Source organism: Canis lupus, chromosome 19, assembly GCF_048164855.1.
Source record: "Canis lupus baileyi chromosome 19, mCanLup2.hap1, whole genome shotgun sequence".
Lineage (NCBI taxonomy): Eukaryota > Metazoa > Chordata > Mammalia > Carnivora > Canidae > Canis > Canis lupus.
The window spans coordinates 47,071,237-47,094,030 of NC_132856.1; the positions used below are offsets into that span (position 1 = coordinate 47,071,237).

General features: G+C 55.4%; 3 protein-coding genes across 10 annotated transcripts; 1 reads left to right on the forward strand and 2 right to left on the reverse strand.

Moving 5' to 3' along the window:
• Positions 1-1,841: 1,841 nt before the first annotated feature.
• DDA1 (DET1 and DDB1 associated 1) lies at positions 1,842-10,313 on the reverse strand. 6 transcript variants are annotated; one of them, XM_072786818.1, is made up of 5 exons: positions 10,157-10,313; positions 5,129-5,205; positions 4,840-4,891; positions 3,934-3,995; positions 1,842-2,523 (listed from the first exon to the last, which is right to left on the reverse strand). In XM_072786818.1, exons 1-5 carry the CDS (start codon positions 10,296-10,298, stop codon positions 2,413-2,415), a joined length of 444 nt encoding a protein of 147 aa, XP_072642919.1. In that variant the 5' UTR covers positions 10,299-10,313; the 3' UTR covers positions 1,842-2,412. The 6 variants fall into 6 exon arrangements, with proteins under 6 accessions (XP_072642919.1, XP_072642924.1, XP_072642923.1 ...); XM_072786823.1 differs by having other exon boundaries at positions 5,129-5,209; positions 10,157-10,288; XM_072786822.1 differs by lacking the exon at positions 10,157-10,313 and adding an exon at positions 9,582-9,705 and having other exon boundaries at positions 5,129-5,209.
• ABHD8 (abhydrolase domain containing 8) lies at positions 10,183-21,525 on the forward strand. 3 transcript variants are annotated; one of them, XM_072786815.1, is made up of 6 exons: positions 14,151-14,365; positions 15,034-15,142; positions 15,556-16,300; positions 19,041-19,211; positions 19,346-19,562; positions 20,845-21,525. In XM_072786815.1, the coding sequence occupies exons 2-6, from the start codon at positions 15,103-15,105 to the stop codon at positions 21,013-21,015; spliced, it is 1,344 nt and encodes a 447-aa protein (XP_072642916.1). In that variant the 5' UTR covers positions 14,151-14,365; positions 15,034-15,102; the 3' UTR covers positions 21,016-21,525. The 3 variants fall into 3 exon arrangements, with proteins under 3 accessions (XP_072642918.1, XP_072642916.1, XP_072642917.1); XM_072786817.1 differs by lacking the exons at positions 14,151-14,365; positions 15,034-15,142 and adding an exon at positions 10,183-10,362; XM_072786816.1 differs by lacking the exon at positions 15,034-15,142 and having other exon boundaries at positions 14,155-14,365.
• On the reverse strand, positions 11,280-12,848 carry MRPL34 (mitochondrial ribosomal protein L34). The gene is made up of 2 exons (XM_072786824.1): positions 12,194-12,848; positions 11,280-11,975 (listed from the first exon to the last, which is right to left on the reverse strand). Exons 1-2 carry the CDS (start codon positions 12,238-12,240, stop codon positions 11,762-11,764), a joined length of 261 nt encoding a protein of 86 aa, XP_072642925.1. The 5' UTR covers positions 12,241-12,848; the 3' UTR covers positions 11,280-11,761.
• Positions 21,526-22,794: the final 1,269 nt, after the last annotated feature.

Below are 22,794 nucleotides of genomic sequence, written 5' to 3' on the forward strand. Positions count from 1 at the left end.
AGGCCACAGATGGAAAACTCCAGACTGCACCAACTCCAAGTCGGCCCAGATTTGGGGGCCCTGGGAGGAGCTGCAGAGCCTCAGGCCCTGGCTTCAGCCTCCCAGACAAAGGAAGAAATCTCAGTGTTGAACAGACTCAGCAGTTTGGGTGCTAGGCCTGGGTCCTGAGTTGGCCTTGGCCCTGTAGGGGGACAGGGGTGATACAGTCCTGTTGGCCCCATTTTCTGGCATAACTGCTTCCCCGGCTGCCATGAGGAGCCACATGCGGTGGAAAGAACTTGGGGTATATGAAAATCAGAAGGCACCTGGCACCCGCGTCTGGATGTTGAGGGGATGGCACTTGCAGGGATGGCATTGGGGAGCGGCCGCGACACCCTACCGCAGGGGTTGCTGTCAGACCCAGTTGCTGGGACTCTACTTCTACCTCGTGTGGTCAGGGGGGGTGTGCAGCCCCTCCCACCCTCAAGCGTGTCCACAGCCAAAGGCTCCGAGTCTAGTGGGCCCTGCCGAGTGGCTGGGGGGTCCTGGGGGAGCCAGTGTGAGGAAGGGGCACTTTGGAGGGTTATGAAAGAGAAACCAGGGTTCACCAGAAGCAGGAGAGCAGCCTGTGCAAAGGCACAGAGGTGTGGGAAGGCAGAGTTTGGTGTCTGAAGGAGCAGAGGAATAAGGGGCGGTCCCAAAGGCAGGAAAAGTGGGCAAAGGCTGGCTGAGGAGCCCACACTCAGGAGACCTCGGTGGTCCCTGGCTCTGGGACCCCTGCCTGAGCCACGGATTATGCTGACAGGAGACGAACCCAGTCTCTCGGGGAACCAGGGCAAGAGGCAAGGGCAGCAGTGACACCTGTTCCCACTGTCCTGTGGCCTTTGAAGCTAATAATTAGCAACACCACATGCCTGCCTAGCATCAGACCAAGCCCTGGGGCTGGAGATTCCAAGGCATCTGAGCACCTCTGGGGACTCAGCCCACCAGAGCACCACCCAGGTCAGCTTGCATCTGTGACTGAAAGGACTCAACACAGGTATAAAAGCCACCCAGAGCTAGGAGGAAAAGCTCCTTGGCCCCAGGGCACACCTAGGTGGTGAACCCTAGAACCTTCCACCTGGGAGGCAATGGGTGGCCCATTCCGGAGCAGTCTGGCTCAGTCAGGGCCCTCCACAGTGATAATCTGGGGTGGGTTCCCCCTAAGGCCTGGTATTCCTTCCAGCTCCATAGCCCAACCATTCATCTCCCCAAAAAGCCACAGCACTCAGTTCCCAGACATGGCCCCCACTTGAGACTGGTGCAGAGGGAGAAACAGAGCTCCCCCTAGCCCCAGGCCCAGTGTTCGAAGCCTCAAACCTTCTGCCTAGAGCCTGAACGCCCCCTAGGTCTCCAAGCTCAGGCCCAACTCAGCCTAGCTGACAGCCCACGAGTGGCTGTGGAACTCCGCTGACTGACACAGCCCCTGGGCTGGGTGTTCCTTGCAGCTCCGTGCACCTCATCTCTGAATCAGGCGCACTTGAGGCCAGGCCACCTGGGCTGTCTCCACAGTGGCTGGTGGGCATGCCACCCTGACCCAAGGCATCCAGGGCGCGGGTTGACCACAGTTATGTCCTTGGCGACATGGACCATCTCTCAGGGGTGTCCTGGTCCTTTGGGACACCTTGTCAGGTGAGGCATGGGGGTGGGTCCAGACAGGTCTTGGCTCTGAGCGAGGTGGCCATGGCAGGCCCATGAGAGAATCCAGTGGGTCCCAGGGCCCTGGCACGTGGGGGCCCCTCTTGGCTCCTCTTGGTGATGACGAGTCGACTCTCAGTGGCTCCGTCCTCTGGGGCTGAGGCACACGGAGCAAAGACGCGAGGTCGAGTAGGAAAGATCCTTTTATTGGGGTGGACACGGAGCACGCACTAGTCCATGATAAAATGACTTAAGAGAAAGATCCGGAAATGCCGACTTCTCCCCCTGGCACACATTCAGAGCAAAGCCTGGGCACAGAATAGGTCCCAGCCAAGTCTTTAAGGCCCGGACTGGAGAGCAGGAGCAGGGAGAAAGGCTCCCACCCATGCTGCTGGGCCACAGCAGGGCCCTGGCTCTAGACCCTTGCAGACAAGCTCTGGTTTTTCCGGAGGAGAATTGGAGGGGGGTGGGGGAGTAAAAGGGGGTTCTGGGTAGTGGGGTTTGTGAATAACAATGTTTTTTAAAAAGCATCTACCAACATCACACTACTGGGTCTGACGTCCCCTTTAACCATCGCTTGGTACATTTTACAGCATAAATAAAAACTCAAGGAAAATAAATACATCGGCTCCTATGAGGTTGGAAGTGGTATGGTCAGGTGTGGTGGGCCGGTAGGGGCAGGGCAGGGGGCGCTTACACAAGGCGGGCGGGCGAGGAGCAGACAAGACAGGAGGCGCCTGTGGGGGAGTGAGAGTCTTAAGTGTCCTCATGCATGTCCGGGCTATCGGTCCGTGCGACCTTGCGGGGGGGTGCAGAGCTCTCACCCTCAAGGTCCACTTGCTCCTGGTCTCTCTTCTTTGCGGCATTCTGAGAGGCACGGGAAAGGAGAGGGGTTGTTAAGTCTTCACTGGGGTGAGCTCCTGAAATCCTGTGTCTGGGCCTGGAGCAGGGCAGTCAATCCAGGGTCCCTCCTGCCCGCCAGACCTCCCTGCACAGCCACAGTCTGAGGGGCCGCCAGCCTGGGACTGCCAGGCACTTCCTGGGCACTGTGAGAAGTCACCACCGCTGGCAATGACCCACACCCCATCCAAAACACCTAGGGAAGCAAGCCGCCCAGCCAGGACGGGCAGAAAGAACTCAGGAGCCACCCAGGGGAGACGTGCATTGCTGCAGAATAGGAAAGCGGGCCTGGGTGGGGAACTCTCCTTTCCAAGGTGGGAAGTAAGGTCTGTGGGGTAGGAGGACTGGGTGGGCTAAGTAGCTTCAGATTTTCTGAGCAGTCACTTCGTCATGCGGTCCCCCTCCAGCCTGGCCCAGGGCAGGTCTCTGTCTCACGTTCAATGTTAGGCAAAAGAATCCCCAAACCGACTATGATGCAGAACAACACATTAACATCTTCATTCAAGAAAAAGAAAAATTGGGGGCTCCTGGGTAGCTAAGTCGGTTAAGTGTCTGCTTTCGGCTCAGGTCATGATCTGAAGATCCTGGGATAGAGCCCCACATCGGGGCTCAGCAGGGAGCCTGCTTCTCCCTCTCCCTCTGCCCCTCCCCCTCCACTGGTGCTCTGTCTCTCACATGCTCTCTCAAATAAATAAAATCTTTTTTATTTATTTATTTATTTATTTATTTATTTATTTATTTATTTATTTAACTTTTTTATTTATTTATGATAGTCACACAGAGAGAGAGAGAGAGGCAGAGACATAGGCAGAGGGAGAAGCAGGCTCCATGCACCGGGAGCCTGACGTGGGATTTGATCCCGGGTCTACCAGGATCGCGCCCTGGGCCAAAGGCAGGCGCCAAACCGCTGCGCCGCCCAGGGATCCCTAAAATCTTTTTTAAAAAAAGTCCTGTGTCAGAAAGGAAGCCTCAGGGGAGTGGGGGTGCAGCTTCTCACTGTAACTATGCCTGCTTGTATCCCCTAAAGTTTTAACCATGTGTACGTTTCAGCACTGAACAGTGACTCTAGGTAATAATGCAGTCTATCTGCTGCCAGGGCTGCTCTGGCAGGCTGTGGGGAGCCAGGCCTCCGTGGTACCCAGACCTTGGCACCCCCTGACAAGCCCCTGCCTGTCCCTGAGCACCAGAACCCTACAGCCTCCATGCAGCCATCCACTCCTCTGAAATGCTCTTCCCTCCCCTGGCTGGCCTGGCAAACTCTGATTCAGCTACCAGACACCTGGTCCTCCAGCCACCTGTGTCCTTCCCCCACTTAAACCCCCGCTGCTGGCCATTACCGTCCCCATGAGCTCTAGCACCTGACCCCATGTGCCTTACCTTTTTGTCCCATTGCTGATGTAGGTAGCGCAAAAGGATGTTTGTCTTTTCTGTCACGATGACTGAGGAGAAAAGGCAGAGAAAGTTGCAGGCAGAGGCTGCAGGTGACCCAGCCCCCACCCTGGCCTGCACTGCTCCTACCAGGACAGGTGCTCACCCCTCCCAGGTCTCCTGCCCACCTCTGCTCTGGGTGGCCTTGCTGGGACCCCAAGTCTGCATCCCACAAACACAGGTTTTTGGGAAGCCTAGTGTTTTTGCTCCCAAATACATAGCTACTACCAGGGAACCGAGCCGGCTACTCCACCTGGGTCCCTGCTTTCTAGGGAGAGATCGAACCTTCTGCCACAAGTGGGATGCCACCCCTGGGTAGGGAAATGAGCCCCAGCACATAGGTCCAGGCAGACCAGGAACACAGATCTGTACAGCCGGGCCCCAGGGACCACAGAACCCACCATGCAGGGTTCAGGTAGATTCTTCTTCGCAATTAAATAAAACACAACCACAATAACCTTAATTAAGCTTCTCCTGCGCTGCAGGCTCTGGGCCTTTCTCTGCAGGTCCCTCTACCTGGTCGCCTCTACTTCCCTGAGCTGCCTGCCCCAGTCTGGGTGGGATCCCTCCCACAGTACCCATCTCGGGGTCTGTGATGTGGTGCTGGTAGGGGACACCCAAACTTATGGGAGAGGAAGGGGAAAGGGCTGGTGAGCAGCAGATAAGGGCTAATGAGGGCCCTCTCGGGGGCTGGACGTGGATCCCAGCATGTGGAGATTAGGACGGTCCCAGAGAAAGCCAGGCTTCCCACTACTCCCCGGAGCTGGGAGCTGAGTGGCATCCCATAGGTCACCACCTGTGCTGCCCTGCGGCTCTTCCCCTCAGCAGCCAGGATGAGACAGACAGGCCACTTACTCTGTTCAGATGGGTACTCCCGGGTGGGCAGGTAGACTGAAGGACGCCGGTTCTGCAGGAGAGTTGAGGAGACATGGGTTAGGAGAGCACGCAGGCTGACTGGGGCCCCTTCACCCTTCAACTGGGCACCCACCCTCCAATGAAGATAGAACAATGTGCAAAGAAGTTGGGCGGCACCTAGCTTAACGACCAGTCTCTGCTCCCCGCGAGACCCCAATGGGCTGTGCCCATCACCCCTTTCCCTCTGGCAGCTCCCCAACCGCTTCCAGTGCCCGGAGCACGAACTCACCGAAGCTTTGCACACAGAGTCAGCATGAAATCGACTAAAATTGCTTTTGTTGTAGACAGGCAGTCCTTTCAAAAAATCTGCCTAGAAGACAGGGAAGATGGTAAGTGAGACCAGGCACAGTTCAGGTCACCCCTGGAGTACTCATGAGACTGGGCTTCTGGGTGACTTCCAGTTTCCATCTTAGTGTTCTTCTGTTAAGTTTTCCAGAATGCTACCCTTAAGCTGGCTACCTGATGTGCATGCTGTGGTGACCAGAAAAAAGTTAGGGGGCCCTGGGAGAATTGAGCATTCTCTTTTGGGGTCCTTCCAACAGCCCTGTAACCAGGCGAGAGGCGGGAAAACTGAGGCTCAGAGAGGACAGACCATTTGTTCAAAGTCAGGAACAAGCAGCAGGGTGGGAAGCTGGACCTGGACCCAGCCTCTATGCCTGCTGAATATTAAACTCCTGGTTTCAGGGATCCCTGGGTGGCGCAGCAGTTTGGCGCCTGCCTTTGGCCCAGGGCGCGATCCTGGAGACCCGGGATCGAATCCCACGTCAGGCTCCCGGTGCATGGAGCCTGCTTCTCCCTCTGCCTATGTCTCTGCCTCTCTCTCTCTCTCTCTCTCTGTGACTATCATAAATAAATAAAAATTAAAAAAAAAAAAATAATAAAAAAAATAAACTCCTGATTTCAGGCGGCCCGGGTGGCTCAGCGGTTTAGCACCGCCTTCAGCTAAAGTGTGATCCTGGAGACCCAGTATCAAGTCCCGCGTCGGGCTCCCTGCGTGGAGCCTGCTTCTCCCTCTGCCTGCGTCTCTGCCTCTCTCTGTGTGTCTCTCATTAATAAATAAAATCTAAAATAAAATAAAATAAAATAAAATAAATAAAATAAAATAATAAAATAAAATAAAATAAAATAAAAAAATAAAATAAAATAAAATAAAATAAAATAAAATAAAAAAATAAAATAAAATAACATAAAACTCCTGGTTTCTTTTCCATTTATCCACCTTGGCCTGGATCTGGAATGGGAAAAACTCATCTATCCTTAAAAACCCTGTGAGCCAGAGTGATGAATTAACAGAGAGCAGGGCCTTGGGTAAAGGGGAGAGAGTGGCCAGTACACAGGCTGCGGCTCTACAGTAACCGTAGTCCAGGGTCAACTGAACTCCCAAGTCGTAAGAAAACTCAGAAATCCAAGTCTTAATGTGCCGTCACCAGGTTGTTCAAGTTGGCTGGGCTTTTTATAAAATGCTGTGTAGACCAAAGCAAACAGGTCTGTGAACAGGGGTCAGCTCAGGGGCTGCTCCTGGGGCACATGACCCAGAGGCCACTCCATGAAGGGGAGCGTGCCCTGTCCACGTGCGGAGCCTGGCCTCTCACGGGGAAGGCCAGATTCTGCAGATCCACAAGGCTGCCGGGAGCCAGCAACTGACTTTATTCACAGCCCTGACTCGTCAAAAGTCCTTTTGCACTGATACTCCGGCATGAGCTGGGCAAAAAAGGGTGAGGATTCTGGAGGGGAAAGGCTCCGACTCTGCATAGGATGGGACTCTCAGCCATAAGATAGGGGCAATAAGGTCCATGAGGGATCCCTGGGTGGTGCAGCGGTTTAGCGCCTGCCTTTGGCCCAGGGCGCGATCCTGGAGACCCGGGATCGAATCCCACGTCGGGCTCCCGGTGCATGGAGCCTGCTTCTCCCTCTGCCTGTGTCTCTGCCTCTCTCTCTCTCTCTCTCTCTCTCTCTCTCTGTGTGACTCATAAATAAATAAAAATTAAAAAAAATAATAAAAAATCTAAAAAAAAAAATAATAATAAGGTCAAATAGAGCTATGTCCACCTCAAGAGACTGAGGCACTAGAGCATGAGGATGCTCAGAGAGGAATGATGGCTGAGAGCCTGGGATAGGGAGTGACTTCTCAGCAGAACAGGAGGGCAACGCTGTCATCAGGCCTGGAGTGGGGCAGCTAGGGAGGGGTTCCCCAAATGGCCCGCCAAGGGCTGAAGTCACCGCATAATAAAGATGAGGAAATTGAGGCCTTAGAAGGGTCACATGGTACTTGTCTGAGGTCACTCGGCCCCAACAAGAAAACAAGGAAGTAGACGGACCCAAGTTCACCCAACCTCAAGAAGCCAAGCTCTTTGTGTTACATGCCATGCCAGTGCCTCAGTTTCCCTGCCTGAAAACCAAGGGCCCAGAGCCCCTGCAGGCTACATTAACCCTGCTCTGGGAGACCCATCCCCATACCTGAGCCCAAGCTAGGCAACCTCAGGGAAGCAGCTGTTCAGATGATCCCTCCCACCAGCCTCTAGGGCAAGCAGAAGCAGGTGTCCTCACCTCTGCAGGGCCCAGCCCTCGAAGAAGACCTACAGACCTACCACTCTGGAGCCAGCTCAAAGCCCCTCTAACTTGCCTCCTCCATCCCAGGACCCTTGCCCCAACTCCACCCCAGACTATGGGGCCAGCTTCATCCAGCCCGCAAGGTTTTCCTCAGGCTCCAACTACGTGTCAGGCCTGGCACCAGCCACAACAGAGTGGCTCTTGGCCCTGGGAAGCATCTAGTACACAAGGACACAGGTGCTCATTAAAGAGCCGTGCAGTGACTACAGAGTGGCTATGAAGACAGGGTGCCGTGAGGTGATGTGTGAGACCCAGGACAGCACTGGGGAAAGATGTGGCTGATTTGGAGGGTCAGGAAGGGCTGCCCAGAGGCAGTGATGCAGGCACTGAGCCCTGAATGGTGAAGAGAGGCCCCCGTCCCTGTCAACGCCCTCCACAGGTCTGGCTCAACTTGGCCTATGCTGTCCTCCTGCCACAAACCCCCTATCTCTGCTGGTGCTGTGCCTTCCTCCCAGAATGCCCCTCCTCTCCCCATGTGGGAAACACCCACCAGCCGCTCCATCCAGCTCAAAATCCCCCTCTGCCTCTTTCCTCTCTCCACACCTTGGGGACCTCTGCCAGAGCCAAGATCACACCCCAGCGAGGTCATCTGTTGACACATCCACCTCCCTTGCTGGACTGACTCCTCCCTGAGGGCAGGGCAGGGCTGTCTCAATGCTGGACCCCTGGCAGGGCTCACATGGAGTGAGAGGTATGGAAGCCCCAAGCCCACACTCAATCCTGGCCGGGCCCCTCACTGGCTGTATGACCTGGGGGAAGTGGCCTCCCAGCCTGGAAAGAGCTTCTCAGAGAGCTCCCTGGAAGGCCAGCTGTTACATCAATGTGTTTGTGCTGAATAAATGAATGAAGACAGTATGACTAGTACTTCCTGTCAGCTAAGCAGGAAAACAAGGCCTTGGACACAGGGAAGGAATCCTCACTCAAGCCAGACAAATCCTAGCCACAGCTAGGCCTAGAAGCTGTCCACAGCCTCAGCAAACACTCACTGAACATGTGTGTGCCATCCCTGGGGCAGACAGCCCATAAGCGATCCAATCAAAGGGAGATGAAAAGAAAAGGTGTGTCAAGAGAGGAGACACAAAGGGCCTCCTGAAGTCAGGAGGGGATCCTCCGAGAAGGTGATGTTCACAGGAAGAACATTCCAGGCAGAAGAAGCAGCAGGTGCAAAGGGCCTGCGGTGGAAGGGACTTAGCAGTGTGAGGACATGAAAACAAGGCCCGTATGGCTAAAGCTTGGAGAGGGAGGAGTGAAGAGTAGAGATGAGGTCACAAAGGTAGACAGGGGTCTTGGGGACTGAGGGGGAAGCTGGGGTTTCATCTGGGTTACAAGAAGCCCTTAGAGTATCTTATATGCTAGAAAGTTGTATAATGAGATTTATATTTTAAATTACAAGCTCCCTCTCGTTCCAGGTGAATTACAGACTGCCAACAGGGCAGGATGGAAGTGAGGAGATCAGGAGGTGGCTGGGAGAGGCATCCAAGCAGAAGGTGGCAGTGCCTGGAGCAGGGCACACAACTGTGGATGAATTCACAATGCATTCCAGAGACAAAGCCATTAGAACTTCTTATAGACTGGACATGGGGGATGAAGTTGCAGCAACGAATCAAGGACAACACCCAGGTCTGGGGACCCCCATGCTCAGAACCCACTTTCCTATCTCCTTCTTTTGCCTATCCCCCACCACATCCCATGAGCTCTGGGTTGTGGGCTGGGACTCTGGGTCCAGCGCCAATGGCGTTTTGACCTGCCCTGACAAAAGCTTGCATCACCCGTCAGTCCTGGGGATGCCAAGTAGTGGGGGATGGGGGGGGGGCCTTGGGCACAAGTCTGATGTCCCACACTTTACAGGTTGGGGGACAGAACCCCAAAGAATCATTAGAGACAAACCCCAGGATGAGTAAATGGCCCAAACGGCTGGCATTATTCCCACTTCAAGATAGGAAGCCAGATGGGAGAAGATGCCCCAGGCCCCAAGTCACCCAGCTCATCTGTTGAGCGTTCACTGTCCTAAGCCCTTTATGACATCAGTTCTCTGAATTGTCACAACCCTATGAGGTCTGGACTGCTGCTACCTCCATTTAACAGGGAAGAGGGCTGGGGACCCGAGAGATGAAGTTACTCCGTCCTCGGGGCAGGTCAGGGCCGGGAATGCTGGGGGTGGGATCAGGGCTCTGGGGGACCTGGGCAGTCTGTGATGTCGCACTTCCTTTGGCGACAAAGCCCCACATGTCACAATGTCAAGCCCCCCTCCCCCGCCCCAACGCCCAGACCCGGCTCCCAAACCCTCCTGAACTGGAGAGACCCAGGCCGGGTAAGCCAAGGGCTAGGCCTGAAACGGGGGTCTCGGGGGACCCCGTCCCCACCCCCACCGATTTCCGGGGTACCAGCGACCCGGAAATGAATGGATTGTCAGGGCCTGGAAGCCTAGATGGGGTCAGGGGTCGGAGAGAGGAGCCGGGGCGCGGTCAGCAGGAAGCTCACAGCAGGGTCCCAAGGTTGAAGGTTATAGGGCAGAGCGAGGGGCGGGGCGGGGCCTGAGGGGGCCGGGCAGGGAGGTGAGGGGCTTCAGGGATTACTAGAGGTGGGTGGGCCCGCGGCGCCATTTTGTCGAAGGGAGGGGAAGTACGGGCCCGGCAGCCTCTCTCACCATCTTCTGTTTCCTCCGTCGCTGCCTCAGCCACCGCCTCAGCCGCCGCAGCCGCCACCACAGCCGCCTTCTTAGCCGCCGCCGCACAGTAACTTCCAGCCACGGCACAGCGCACACTGATGGCGCCGCCGCCCCCCCTCATTGGCCTGCCTTCTAGCCCCGCCTCCAAAGTAGCGGCCTCTGCGCACTCCCATTGGCCAGATCCCGTAAGTCACGCGTCCATTGGCTACCCCACCTCCTCCCTTTGTGGTCAAGTTCGGTTGAGGAAGCAAAACCCCGCCCGGGAATTGGAAGCGAAGGCAGCAAATTCCGGAAGTGGGCGGAGGCCCTGTCCCCGAGGCCTCTTGGGACTTGTAGTCCACAACTCCGGGAGTTCCGCAGGTCTCTTCTTTTTCTAGTGTTTACTTCACTTTTTAATATGGTGTGTCATGCAATTTGCACAGCAGCCCCGGAAGAGAGGGACCTACCGCAACACTCCCAGCATCCTCCGCAGAATCCAAACTCTAGGTTTCGGCATATCTAAACTGCTCCGTACTTGCTGCTTCCTCTTTGAATTGACAGCTCAGATTCTCTTGTTCATATGCCCCTGTGGCTCCCCAGCCACCCAAGGACCCAGTCTCATTCCTTTGGCCCCGAATTTTGGGACCCTCCGGGGGGTATCCTTTTATCCTGACCCCTGGATCTAATCCTTTCTCCCTTTGGGCCCTCCCAGGTCCTGCTAACCGCTTCCAGGAAGCCCTCTGTAACTACGTTCTTCCAAATCCAAGCCAAGCAAAACTTCCTCTGGGCTCCCATGGCCCTCACAATCCTCCTCTCAGCCCTGACTACTTTGTCTCCAAACTGCCTTTAAGTTTGAAGGCAGCAAGGTTAGACAAGGACCCAGCACCCAGTACATAGGAAGCGCTCAAAAGTTCTAAGTGGAAGCTACTGAGTATTATTATTCCAACAATGCGGCCAAGGGGAAATAAGCACCTCATTTCATAGGAGCCAAATGAGCCTCAGAGGGCCAAGGGCTTGCTCAAGGTCACACAACCCATCCCCAAGGAGCAGGGGGATTCACACCCCAACTCCCCACAAGACCCCCCAGACCTGTTAAAAGTAATGACGTAAATAAGAAAAAATGGAAATTTCAACATTTATTAGGCAATGATATTAAGGAATTCTTAACCACTTTTTTTAGGTGTGTAAAGTTTTGTGATTATGTCTTTAAGAGCCCTTTTCTTGGAGAGATGCATTCTGAAATACTTAAGAAATAACCCAATGTCTGAGATCTGCTCTCAAATAACACAGGAGGGCGCAGGTGGGTTGTGGGTAACTGGTGGTGAGAGCCGTGAACAGAATCCACGGGGTTCACTGGTGACCACTACTGTATGTCCGGAATTCTTCCTAATTCAGTATCGTAGAAAGAGACTCGGCAAGGTCTGAGCTCCTGCTTCTACTTTCGGTACAACCCTAGACTTCCCCCCAGTTCGAGGAGCGCTCATGTCTGAGTTGTCCCAGCTCCCCACAAAAACAAGAGCAGGAGCGGTTCCAGGAAGGGGAAATGCTCCAATGGGGCGGGGCCGTGGGGGGCGGGGTAGGGTCCCGCCGGCAGCTTCGCGCTCCTCAGTGGCTCAGCGACTTGCGGCCTTTGAGCATGCGGCGAAGGATGACCTGGACGCCGGCTGGCGTGCTCAGGCGCCGGATCCAGCCGTGTTTGTGCTTGCGTTTGATGTTGCTCGGCTGATACTCGTTGCCACGCGCCTTACCCCGGTTCTGCTGTGTGGCGAGGAGTCCCCAAGCGTGGGGAAGCCCGGGCCTGGCCCGGGTCTGGAGCCACCTGCGGGGACGGGGGCAGGGCGGAGAGACGGCGAGAAAGGTCAGAGGGGGCGCTGCGTCCCTAACCCTAACCTCTTGGAGCCTCGGCGCCCCCACCCGTGCCGGGACGGAGCAAAGGCGCGAGGCGTTGGCAAGTCGTGTTGTCGGTCAACAGCAGACACCAGCCCCCGACACCGCCCTTGTTCCCGGATTTGGGGAAGGGTCCCCGTGGGGACTCACCCGACGCGACCCAACTGGCGACCTACGGATCCCATCAGGAGAGCCATGTCCGGCCGCCGGGCGCGCCGTCCTCGCGCCAGCTACTCCAAAGTGAATAGGCTCCGAAGCTGCGTTAACGAAAACCCCTGGGAAATGTAGTTTGTCCTACGCGGAGCCCGCGTGGCCGCCGGGTCCTCCAGGAGTGGTCGTTCTGCGCCTGCGTCCCATCGGCGGGAGCGTCCTTCTCCGCAAGGGCGTGTAGGTCCTCACGCCGGCCAGCAGGTGGCAGGCGAACGACACCCTTTAGGCATGCGCGTGCGTAGAAGACGTTGTGTCCCGAGGTCCGCTGGGAACTGTGGTTCCTTCTCCTGCCGACCGGCAGAGGGTGCCCGGAGGTGACCGTGGCGCAGCTGGTGGCAGCCTCAGGAAACGGCTGGTCGAGCCTCCTTCCCCCAGCAGGCGGCAGGCAGATGGCACACAGCTGGCTGGCAGCTCTTCTCTGGGCCCAGCCAAGTCTCTGCTCCTTGGCGGGGAGCCCAGGAGACCTAAGTCGGGGTTGCCTGGATGTCCTTGGGGTGGTCCCTGCTTCTCTCGGGGATTCGGTTTCTCAATCTAAACCTCATGTGCTGCAAGCTTGCCCTTGGTGGTACCTCCACTCGAGCTCTAGAAAAATTTTTCTAATACTCAGAGCCCCTTCCCCCCTCTCACCGCCTCTACAGCTCCTCGTTGCCCCAGGGAAGATATTCAGCTCCTCTGGCAAGCATATGAAGCCCTCTATACACACACACACTAAATTTCAGCCACACCCTCCTATGCCTGATTCTTTATTCATCTTTTAAAATCCTCAGATTTTTTTCCTCTCCCCAAGCCCCATCTCTCCCTATGACCCAACCCTACGATTCTCCCCAGACTCCCCCAAAAGTCTAGGGGGCCCTCAGGGGGGCCAGGCTTGTGGCTGAGTCTCTGCAGGGGCCCCAGAATCTCCCAACTTGGAGGGCGGGGGGTGGGGGGGTGGTTTCTGCATGAATCAACTGTAGTCTTCCTGGAGCACCCTGAGTGGGCAAGAGTGGGAGGTGGGACCTAATCCAGCTCTGGCAGCAAATTCCAGGAGTTGGGAGTGGGCAAGGAACGGTTAACCCCTTGTCCTCTGAAGCCCATCCTACCTGCACCATCACTTAGCAAACCCAGTACAGCATTATACCACTAAACCAGTACGGGAACGCCGATGATGTATTGAGCACTTATTGCGCTGGGTGTTTTTACCTGCATAGCAAATTCACGAAGGGATCAATTTCACAGAGAAATAAGTGGAGTCTCGGAGAAGGGGTTTGGCCAAGGTCACTATCAGCGAAGGGCAGAAGCTGGATTTGAACCTTGGGATCTCTGACTCCGGCTGACACCACAGAGTCACCGGTTAGATTGGCCGATCTGGGAAACTCCAGTTCCCTAATTACTCATAGCTTCAAGTCGTCTGTTTAAAGGTTTAACGAGTAACGACTTCCAGGACTTGATACCACAGAGCCGTGGTTTTAAGTTCCGCCTCTGCCCCGCAGCCCCCCAACCCCGCCCCCGCCCCGACCTTGCCTTGTGACCTTGTGGTCTTTATGAGCCTCAGTTTCCCCACCCGAAATTGGAAAGATCTGGGAGTCTCTAGAACGGAAAGGTCAGCACCGACAGGATTATGGGGTCCCGGTTTGGAGGGCACAAAGCAGGTCGGAGGCAGGGGCTAGATGAGGGGGATCCCATTCGCAGTAAGGGGCTCCGGCTGCTCTCCCCCCAGGGCTCCGCAGACCCGTCCGGGACCCCTTCTGGGCCCTGGGCCAGGCCCAATCCCTCCCTCCACCTCGGTAAGCCTCTGAAGGGGGTGGGGCCGTTGTCCCCTGAGCCCGCCTCCATCCCGGAGCTCCCGCCTAGGATTTGCAGTCTAACTAGGCCAGGACACTTCACGGCTTTGATTGGTCTAGACGCCCATCCGTCGGCATACGACCCCTCCCCCCGGGGAGACACTTAAAGGGCCGGCTCTCTCGGCGGCCGCGGGATGCCCCCGCGCTGACCGCCTTGGGCCCGAGCCTGCCCGCGTAGACGCGGCTGGTTCGACCCCGTGCCACCATGTAAAACGGCGCCGCAGGCGGACGCTGGCTTCCCCGCCCGGGACCCCTCCGCCCTGCCCCGGGCTACGGGGCCCTCGATGAGGTGAGCGGGGAGTGGGCTCCGGCGGGGGGCATCGAGGTCCCTGGGGCTTCCACTTGGGAAGGGGGTGTGCACAAAGCCAGGGCTCCGGCTCTTAGGAAGCCGCGGAGCCCCAGTGGCTGCGACCCCGCCGCAAGGCTTCCTAGCACCGGAGAGGCAGGGATCTGGCTCTGGGGAGGGGACCTGGCGTGGCGCATCTGCGTCCCCCTCCGCAATCCGGGGCTGGGATTCCACTGGAGTGGGGGGCGCGACCTGCCTCCCCTGTATCACCGAGTACGGGCCTGGCCGTGCCTTCGGCGTGTCTCATCCCCGCGGCGCCCAGGATGGGGACGGGGGAGGGGTCGGTCCCATCTCCAGGCCCTAGACAATGGGGGTGCGCTGCACGGGTATCCCCCTTGAGTTATGTAACTGCCTGTGGTTGCCATGGACACGGGGGGGGGGTGGCCCAGGGAGCAGGATAGAGGCCTGGAGGGGCCCCCAAGGGGGGCTTTACCTTCTCCATCCTCATCTCCACCTTTGGGGATTGTGTGTCAGACCCCCGGAAGTCAGGGTACCGACATGGGTACAGATAGTCTGGGCTTCCGCTTGTCCCTCTGTGTTATTGATCCAGTCTGGGTCTTGCGGAGCTGGACAAGGCCTTCTGGAACTCAGTCCCTAACCCCCTTGCCCAGGGCCTCACCTTTCAGGAGCCAGGTTCCCAGACCTGGGATGGGGGCTCATTGGAATCTACACCTTCCCAGATGCCTTCAGAGGCAGTCAGAATGTGCCCATTTGGTGAAAGTAAGTTAATGAGAATGTGCATGAATGGATGGATGGATGAATGAATACGTGGGTTACAAAAGCCATCGCTGCTATAACCTGGAACTGGAGGGGGTTCTCATATGCCACAATGTCTCCTCCTCCAAGAAGCAGTGCTTGACTATACCACCTTCCCCATGGACACCTCTTGGGGTCTGCCATAGCCAGGTCCTTCTCTCTAGGATAAGCTAGGAGGGTGGCCGACCAGCATGCAGGCACTGGCTAGACAAAATACCTCCGTGCTTGGCTGGCTCTGGCCCTCCAAAAACTTGGAGCCCAGAAGGCGCCCCCCTGGTGCAGCTCACCTGACCCAGGTGCAGGTTTTGGGTGCTGTGGGGATGGAGGGCTCCTCATTTATTAGATGGCCCCTGAGATGGCTGTGGCACTACTTGCAGGACACACCATGCTGACTGGGGTGACCGACGGGATCTTCTGCTGCCTGCTAGGCACACCACCCAACGCTGTGGGGCCGCTGGAGAGCGTCGAGTCCAGTGATGGCTACACCTTTGTGGAGGTCAAGCCTGGCCGTGTGCTGCGGGTGAAGCATGCTGGGCCTGCTCCGTCGCCTAATCCACCACCACTTCCAGATGCTGCCCATGGGGACCGGTCTGGCCTGGTCCGCTGCCAGCGCCGAATTACCGTGTACCGCAACGGGCGGTTACTGGTGGAGAACCTGGGCCGGGCACCTCGAGCTGACCTCCTGCATGGGCAGAATGGCTCTGGCGAGCCACCGGCCGCCCTAGAGGTGGAGCTGGCCGACCCAGCGGGCAGCGATGGCCGCTCAGGCTCAGGCAGTGCTGGAAGTGGCAGTGGTGGCCGGCGGCGGCGAGCCCGGCGCCCCAAGCGCACCATCCACATTGACTGTGAGAAGCGCATCACGAGCTGTAAAGGTGCCCAGGCCGACGTGGTGCTCTTTTTCATCCACGGCGTCGGCGGCTCCCTGGCCATCTGGAAGGAGCAGCTGGACTTCTTTGTGCGCCTGGGCTATGAGGTGGTGGCACCCGATCTGGCCGGTCACGGGGCCAGCTCGGCACCCCAGGTGGCCGCAGCCTACACCTTCTATGCGCTGGCAGAGGACATGCGTGCCATCTTCAAGCGTTATGCCAAGAAGCGAAACGTGCTCATTGGGCATTCCTACGGGTAAGCCAATGCTGGGGTGGGGGTGAGGGTGAGGGGTGGCAGGTGGCAGGGACTGGACACCCACTTGCCATCACTGATTTCTCTCTTTAAACACTCTCATTAACATCTGTAACAAGATAGGGATTCCCGCCACCTCTGCTATTGTTTCATACCATTTTAAAGCAGTGTTTCTCAGCCCCGACACTACTGAAATTTTGGGTTAGGTCATTCCTCTCTGTGAGGGGCTTTCCTGTGCACTCTAGGATGTTGAGCAGCATCCCTAGCCTCTACCCACCGGTTGCTGCTGGCACAATGACCTAGTGATGGTCACAATAATCAAAAGTATTCTCAAAAAAAAAAAAAAAGAGAGAGAGAGAGAAAAGTATCTTCAGATACTGCTCTAGGTTCCCTGGAGAGAGAGAGAGAGAGAGAGAGAGGGAGAGAAGTATCTTCAGATATTGCTCTAGGTTCCCTGGCAGTCAGAATCATACCTGGCTGAGAACCACTGTCTTTTAAGTTCAAAAATCACTTGTTCTGGAGATACCAATGCCTCCAAGGAAGGGCTAATTAGAATCCCATAAAGTCTTTTTACAAGGGCACTGGTTGCTCTAATTCACTCCCCCTTAAAGGGGTGATAGATAATACCATTTAGCATTTAGGTGAGTGCCCACTGCTTTTAAGACTCTGTGCCTGGGTGCCTGACCATTGCCAACTGGTACCATTCTCTCTCTTACCCAGGAAGAAAGGCAGGATCTGATCAGTCAGCTACTTTTTTTTTAATGCTTTATTTTTAAATATTTTTTAAATATTTATTTATTCATGAGAGACACAGAGAGAGAGAGGCAGAGACATAGGCAGAGGGAGAAGCAGGCTCCCTGCAGGAAGCCTGATGTGGGACTCAATTCTAGGACTCCAGGATCATGCCCTGGGCCAAAAACAGACACTCAACCACTGAGCCAAATCAGGTGTCCCTGAGCCAGCTACTTTGAGAACCACTGTTTTAGCAGTGTAGCCCATGCAATTAGACAAGAGAAAGAAATGTTACATATGTTTCTGAAAGGAAGCCAGGCTGGGTACTAACATAGCTCCTCTTTGTTCATATGAGAACACCCCCAAAAGTAGATGCTTATGCTAAATGTTTCCTTCAAATTTTTTTTTTGTTTTTGTTTCCTTCAATTAAATGAGCACCTATCTGTGGTAGTTCCTGTGACCCCATAACAATGCTATGAGGACAGCCCAGTTACCATTTCACAGATGTGGAGACGGAAGTGCAGGGAGGTTAAGCAATCTGTCCAAGGGCACCTAGGGAGTCACTGGTACAGTTAAGTCCACCTGACTCCTGCTTGTATCCTGTCCCTCTTTACAGCCAGGGTTGGCAAATTTTTTCTTTTTTACAAATGCATTTTTTTAAAAGATTCTATTTATTTATTTATTTATTTATTTATTTATTTATTTATTTAATTTTTACTTATTTATGATAGTCACACAGAGAGAGGCAGAGACATAGGCAGAGGGAGAAGCAGGCTCCATGCACCGGGAGCCCGACGTGGGATTCGATCCCGGGTCTCCAGGATCATGCCCTGGGCCAAAGGCAGGCGCCAAACCGCTGCGCCACCCAGGGATCCCAAAAGATTCTATTTATTTATTCATGAGAGACACAAAGAGGGAGAGAGAGAGAGAGGCAGAGACACAGGCAGAGGGAGGCAGGCCCATGTAGGGAGCCTGATGTGGGACTTGATTCCCGGGTCTTCAGGATCACGCCCTGGGCTGAAGGCAGGCGCTAAACTGCTGAGCCACCCGGGCTGCCTGGCAAATTTTTTCTTAATGGGCCAGGTAGTAAATATTTGAGGTTTCTAGGACATATGGTCGTCTCTGTTGGAGCTTCACAACTCTACTGTCATAGCAAAAAAGCAGCCATAATTGTAAACAAATGGGTGTGGCTGTCTTCCAATAAAACTTTATTTACTAAATAATTTACAAATTTACAAAATGATAAACTTAGTTTAGGTAAACCAAATGGCTAGCAGCACCGGCCGTTTGCCAAATGAACCCGGCTTTAGAGGGACTGAGGAGCTGGACCCTGGGGGCTCTTCAGTCTGTACCTTTCTGCCCTGCATAAGGCAGGCTGGTGTGCCATGCCCAGAGGCCAGAGACAGAGAGAGGATCCTTATGGGCAAGGGATGCGTAGGAAATAAGGACGTTCTCTGAGAAACCAGAGTCACAGTGTGATTGGATTGCTTTCTTAACAATGACAATAAGTGGGCAGCCCCAGTGGTGCAGCGGTTTGGCGCCGCCTGCAGCCTGGGGTGTGATCCTGGAGACCCGGGATCGGGTCCCACATCGGGCTCCCTGCATGGAGCCTGCTTCTCCCTCTGTCTGTGTCTCTGCCTCTCTCTCTCTCTCTCTGTCTATGAATAAATAAATAAAATCTTAAAAAAAAAAAACAATGACAATAAGTAATTCTTAACCCCTTTGGGGGTCATAGCAGCTTTGAGGATCTGATGAAAGTTCTGGATTTGGATCTTCTCTCCAAAAAGAAGGAAAAAAATTCACTCTCAACATATACAGTCTTATATTTGGGGGCACTCAAGATGCTCCACCCATCCCTCACTCCCATCTGGTGCCTGTTCTGGCTCCAGGGGAAGGATATTGGCTCTCAAGGACCTGTCTCTGGGTGAGGGGAGGGCATTAACTCCCTCACTGCCTGTATCCTGCTGACCACCACCCTTCAACCCTCCCGTCACCCACTACCCACCGGCAGTGTCTCCTTCTGCACGTTCCTGGCACATGAGTACCCAGACCTGGTGCACAAGGTAATCATGATCAACGGCGGGGGCCCCACGGCATTGGAGCCCAGCTTCTGTTCCATCTTCAACATGCCCACATGTGTCCTGCACTGCCTATCACCTTGCCTGGCTTGGAGCTTTCTCAAGTGAGTCACCCCAGCCCTGGCATCTCCCTGAGTTGGGTGGGAGGGGAGGCTGTATTGCTGCTGGGATGGGCATTGGGGGCACCCCTGGTGGCCAAGCTGGCACGAGGGCTCCAGGAGTGCCTCCCCACCACCAGGGCTGGCTTCGCCCGCCAAGGAGCCAAAGAGAAGCAGCTGCTGAAGGAAGGCAATGCGTTCAACGTGTCATCCTTCGTTCTGCGAGCCATGATGAGTGGCCAGTACTGGCCTGAAGGTGACGAGGTCTACCATGCTGAGCTCACTGTGCCCGTCCTGCTCGTTCATGGCATGCACGACAAGTTTGTGCCCGTGGAGGAAGACCAGCGCATGGCCGAGGTAGGGCCTTGGCACCACACCCCCCAAGTCCCCTGCTCATGCACCCCTGGAGGATTTTGCTGGTGCTCCAGCCCCAGGGAAAGGAAAGCTTAGATTGAGAGTGGCATCCAGAATGTGGGGCTGCCCTGAACGGGTATTAGGATTCTGTGTCCCCATGGTATATCAAAGGTGCTCTTCACAGCTGGGATTTGTGTAAGTGACCAGGGACACTACATAATTCTGGGAGAGGGTGGGTCAGAGGATCTTTATTTTTTATTTTTTTTTTAAATATATATATATATATTTAAACTTTTTTTTTTTTAATTTTTATTTATTTATGATAGTCACAGAGAGAGAGAGAGAGAGAGAGGCAGAGACACAGGCAGAGGGAGAAGCAGGCTCCATGCACCGGGAGCCCGATGTGGGATTCGATCCCGGGTCTCCAGGATCGCGCCCTGGGCCAAAGGCAGGCGCCAAACCGCTGCGCCACCCAGGGATCCCCTCAGAGGATCTTTAGATCAGAGACTACCAAGTCTTGGGATCCACAGCACTTGGAATAGCTCTGGACCAGCAGTTCTTAACCAGCAGGGATTCTAACCCCCAGGGGACATTGGAAATATCTGCAGACTTTTTTGGTTTTCACGAATGGGGAGGAGGGGCTTCTGGTATATAGTGGGTGGATGCCAGGGATGCCGTTCAACATCCTTTAATGAACAGAATGGCTCCACAGCAAAGGATGTTCCCACTCCAAGTGTCAGCAATGCCAAGGTCGAAAACCCTGGCATGAGAGACCTTGTCTTCCTCTCTCAGTGGTTCTCACTCAGCGGTGAATTTGCTCCCTAGGGATATCCAGCAAGGTCTGAAGACATTTTAAGTTATCACACTGTGTGGTGGGGGGGCATGGGACACTGCTACTGGCATCTAGTGGGTCAAGGCCAGGGGTGCTGCTCAACATCCACAGTACAACGGGCAATGCACCCCCCGCCCCCCCCCCCCCCCCAATGATGATCCTGCCCTATATGTCAGTAGGTTGAGAAATCCTGCTCTGGATATATTGTAGTCACGTCATAAATGTTGAATGAATATTGAGTTGAGCTCCACTGGGGCAACAGGCTGTCCTCCAGCTCCCCCTTGGGTGGAAGTAGAGGGATGAAGGGTAGACCACAGGAGGGACTTCCTAAGGCTGCAGGTCTGGTGTGGATGGGCTTGGGTATCCCAGGGCAGCCTGGCCCCCCACAGCACCATTCTGCCTTTGCCACCCTAAACCTGTGCCTTCCCATCCGCCCTCCCCGCTCCCCTCCAGATCCTGCTCCTGGCCTTCCTGAAGCTCATTGATGAAGGCAGCCACATGGTGATGCTGGAGTGTCCGGAGACGGTCAACACGCTGCTCCACGAATTCCTGCTCTGGGAGCCCGAGCCCTCGCCCAAGGCCCTGCCCGAGCCCCTGCCCGCGCCCCTGGAAGAGAAGAAGTAGCCGCTGGGCCGGCCGGGCATCGCTTGGTGAGCCGAGGAGCAGCAGGAGGAAGCCAGGAGCCGCCCCACGGCCGCAGCGCGGACCACCCGGGCGGGCTGTTCGCTCCGGTGGGCGGAGTCAGGCCAGGGGGACGCCCCCAGGCCAGCTGGGTAGGGCATGGCATTCTCGGGAGCCCAGTGGATACACACCGCTCTCCGCTTCCATCCTGCCGGACCCATCGGTGTGTTGGGGCCGGGGCCGGAACCCCCGTGGAGGATGACCTTGTACAGAAGCCCCTGCCTCTCAACGCCACGGCCGAGGCAGGCCCCCCCACCCCGCTCTGTCTTCCGTGTCAGCCGTGCTTGATCCTGGGACCCTAGCGGCCCCGCCTCATTGCCCGAGCCCCTCCCCACCCCCCAGTTCTTGGCGCTGGGAGCTATTGTTGCCCAAGGGGGGGAGGGATAGGGGGGCTGGCGCCACCGAACCTGCACATCTCAACTTGTAACTCAATAAAAAGAAGTGACAATCTGAGTCTCCGCACCTGTGCTGGGTGACCGCAGGGCGGGGCCGTCGTGAGCCTGTTTCCCCACCTGCAGCCCGGGCTGATGCGGGCGCCACCCCCTCAGGGCTGACTCGCCAAGTGAGGGCGTTGGCCGGCCAGGCTCGCTTCCGAGTTCTCGCTCCCTCCCTCAGAACACAGGGGCTGCTTGGGCAGGATTCCCGGAGCAGAGGCAGATGGTGAGCTCCTGTCCCTGGAAGGCAGGAAGCCGTCCAACTGAGGTTCATACAGCGGTTAAGATGAGGATCAGTAGATGTTGCATGGGTTGGAGAGGCTATAATTGAGTGCCACCTGTATACGAAGCCCTGTGCCTGGCACCATCGGGTCATTGAATCCCTTCTATCCCATGCCACTCAGCAAGTTGGTACCTCTTACTATCCCATTTTATCTTTCAACTTGGTTGAAGATCGATTTTGTCATGAAGACTGGTGGGTGGTGGTTGTTGTTGTTTTTGGCTCTTTTTTTTAAGCCAACAAATCAGTCTTTTCATGTTCTGCAGAAGGATTTTCTGCCCTGCAGCCATGCTCCTTCTCCTGTATATTTTTTAAGGTATGTATCTCGAGGTACACCTGTGGCTGTGTGAACAGTGGGAAGGGAGCATACTCTCTTTAGTTACTGCATCTTTGGTCGTTTCCCCACTGGTTTGTAAGCCCACCTTTAGTTTAGACTTGAGTTCTCTGGGGGCGCTGTTTTCCACTAGCAAATTCCAGAGACTTTTTTTAAATTGCCTCAGCCGGGGGTAGGGGTGGGGGTAAGTGAGTGGAGTCCACTGGCACCTAGCAGGTGGAGCACCAGGGATGCTGCCCTCATACCTTACAATGCACAGGATGGGCCCTACCGCAAAGAATAATTTGGCCTCAAAAGTCAGTAGGGTGCACACTGGGAATCCTATTAGATGAATTTCATCTCTTTTGGGTCTTTGGAGGCGGGGGTGTCTCTGGATTCTCTACCAGTGACTTGTGAATTCCTGGGCATATGGCACACTTCTAAATTGCTATCACTTTATCAAGAGACTTGGTGTCTGGGAAGCCTTCCGGTCTTATACATGAGGAAAGGGAAGTCCAGAGAAGTTTCTTCAGTTGGGTTAAATGGTAGAGCCCAGGGGCACCCGGGTGGATCAGCTGGTTAAGTGACGGACTCTTCATTTCTGCTCAGGTCATGATCTCAGGGCCATGGGTTCAAGCCCTGTGCTGGCTCCGCTCAGCAGTCCTCTTGAGATCCTCTCTCCCTCTGCCACTCCC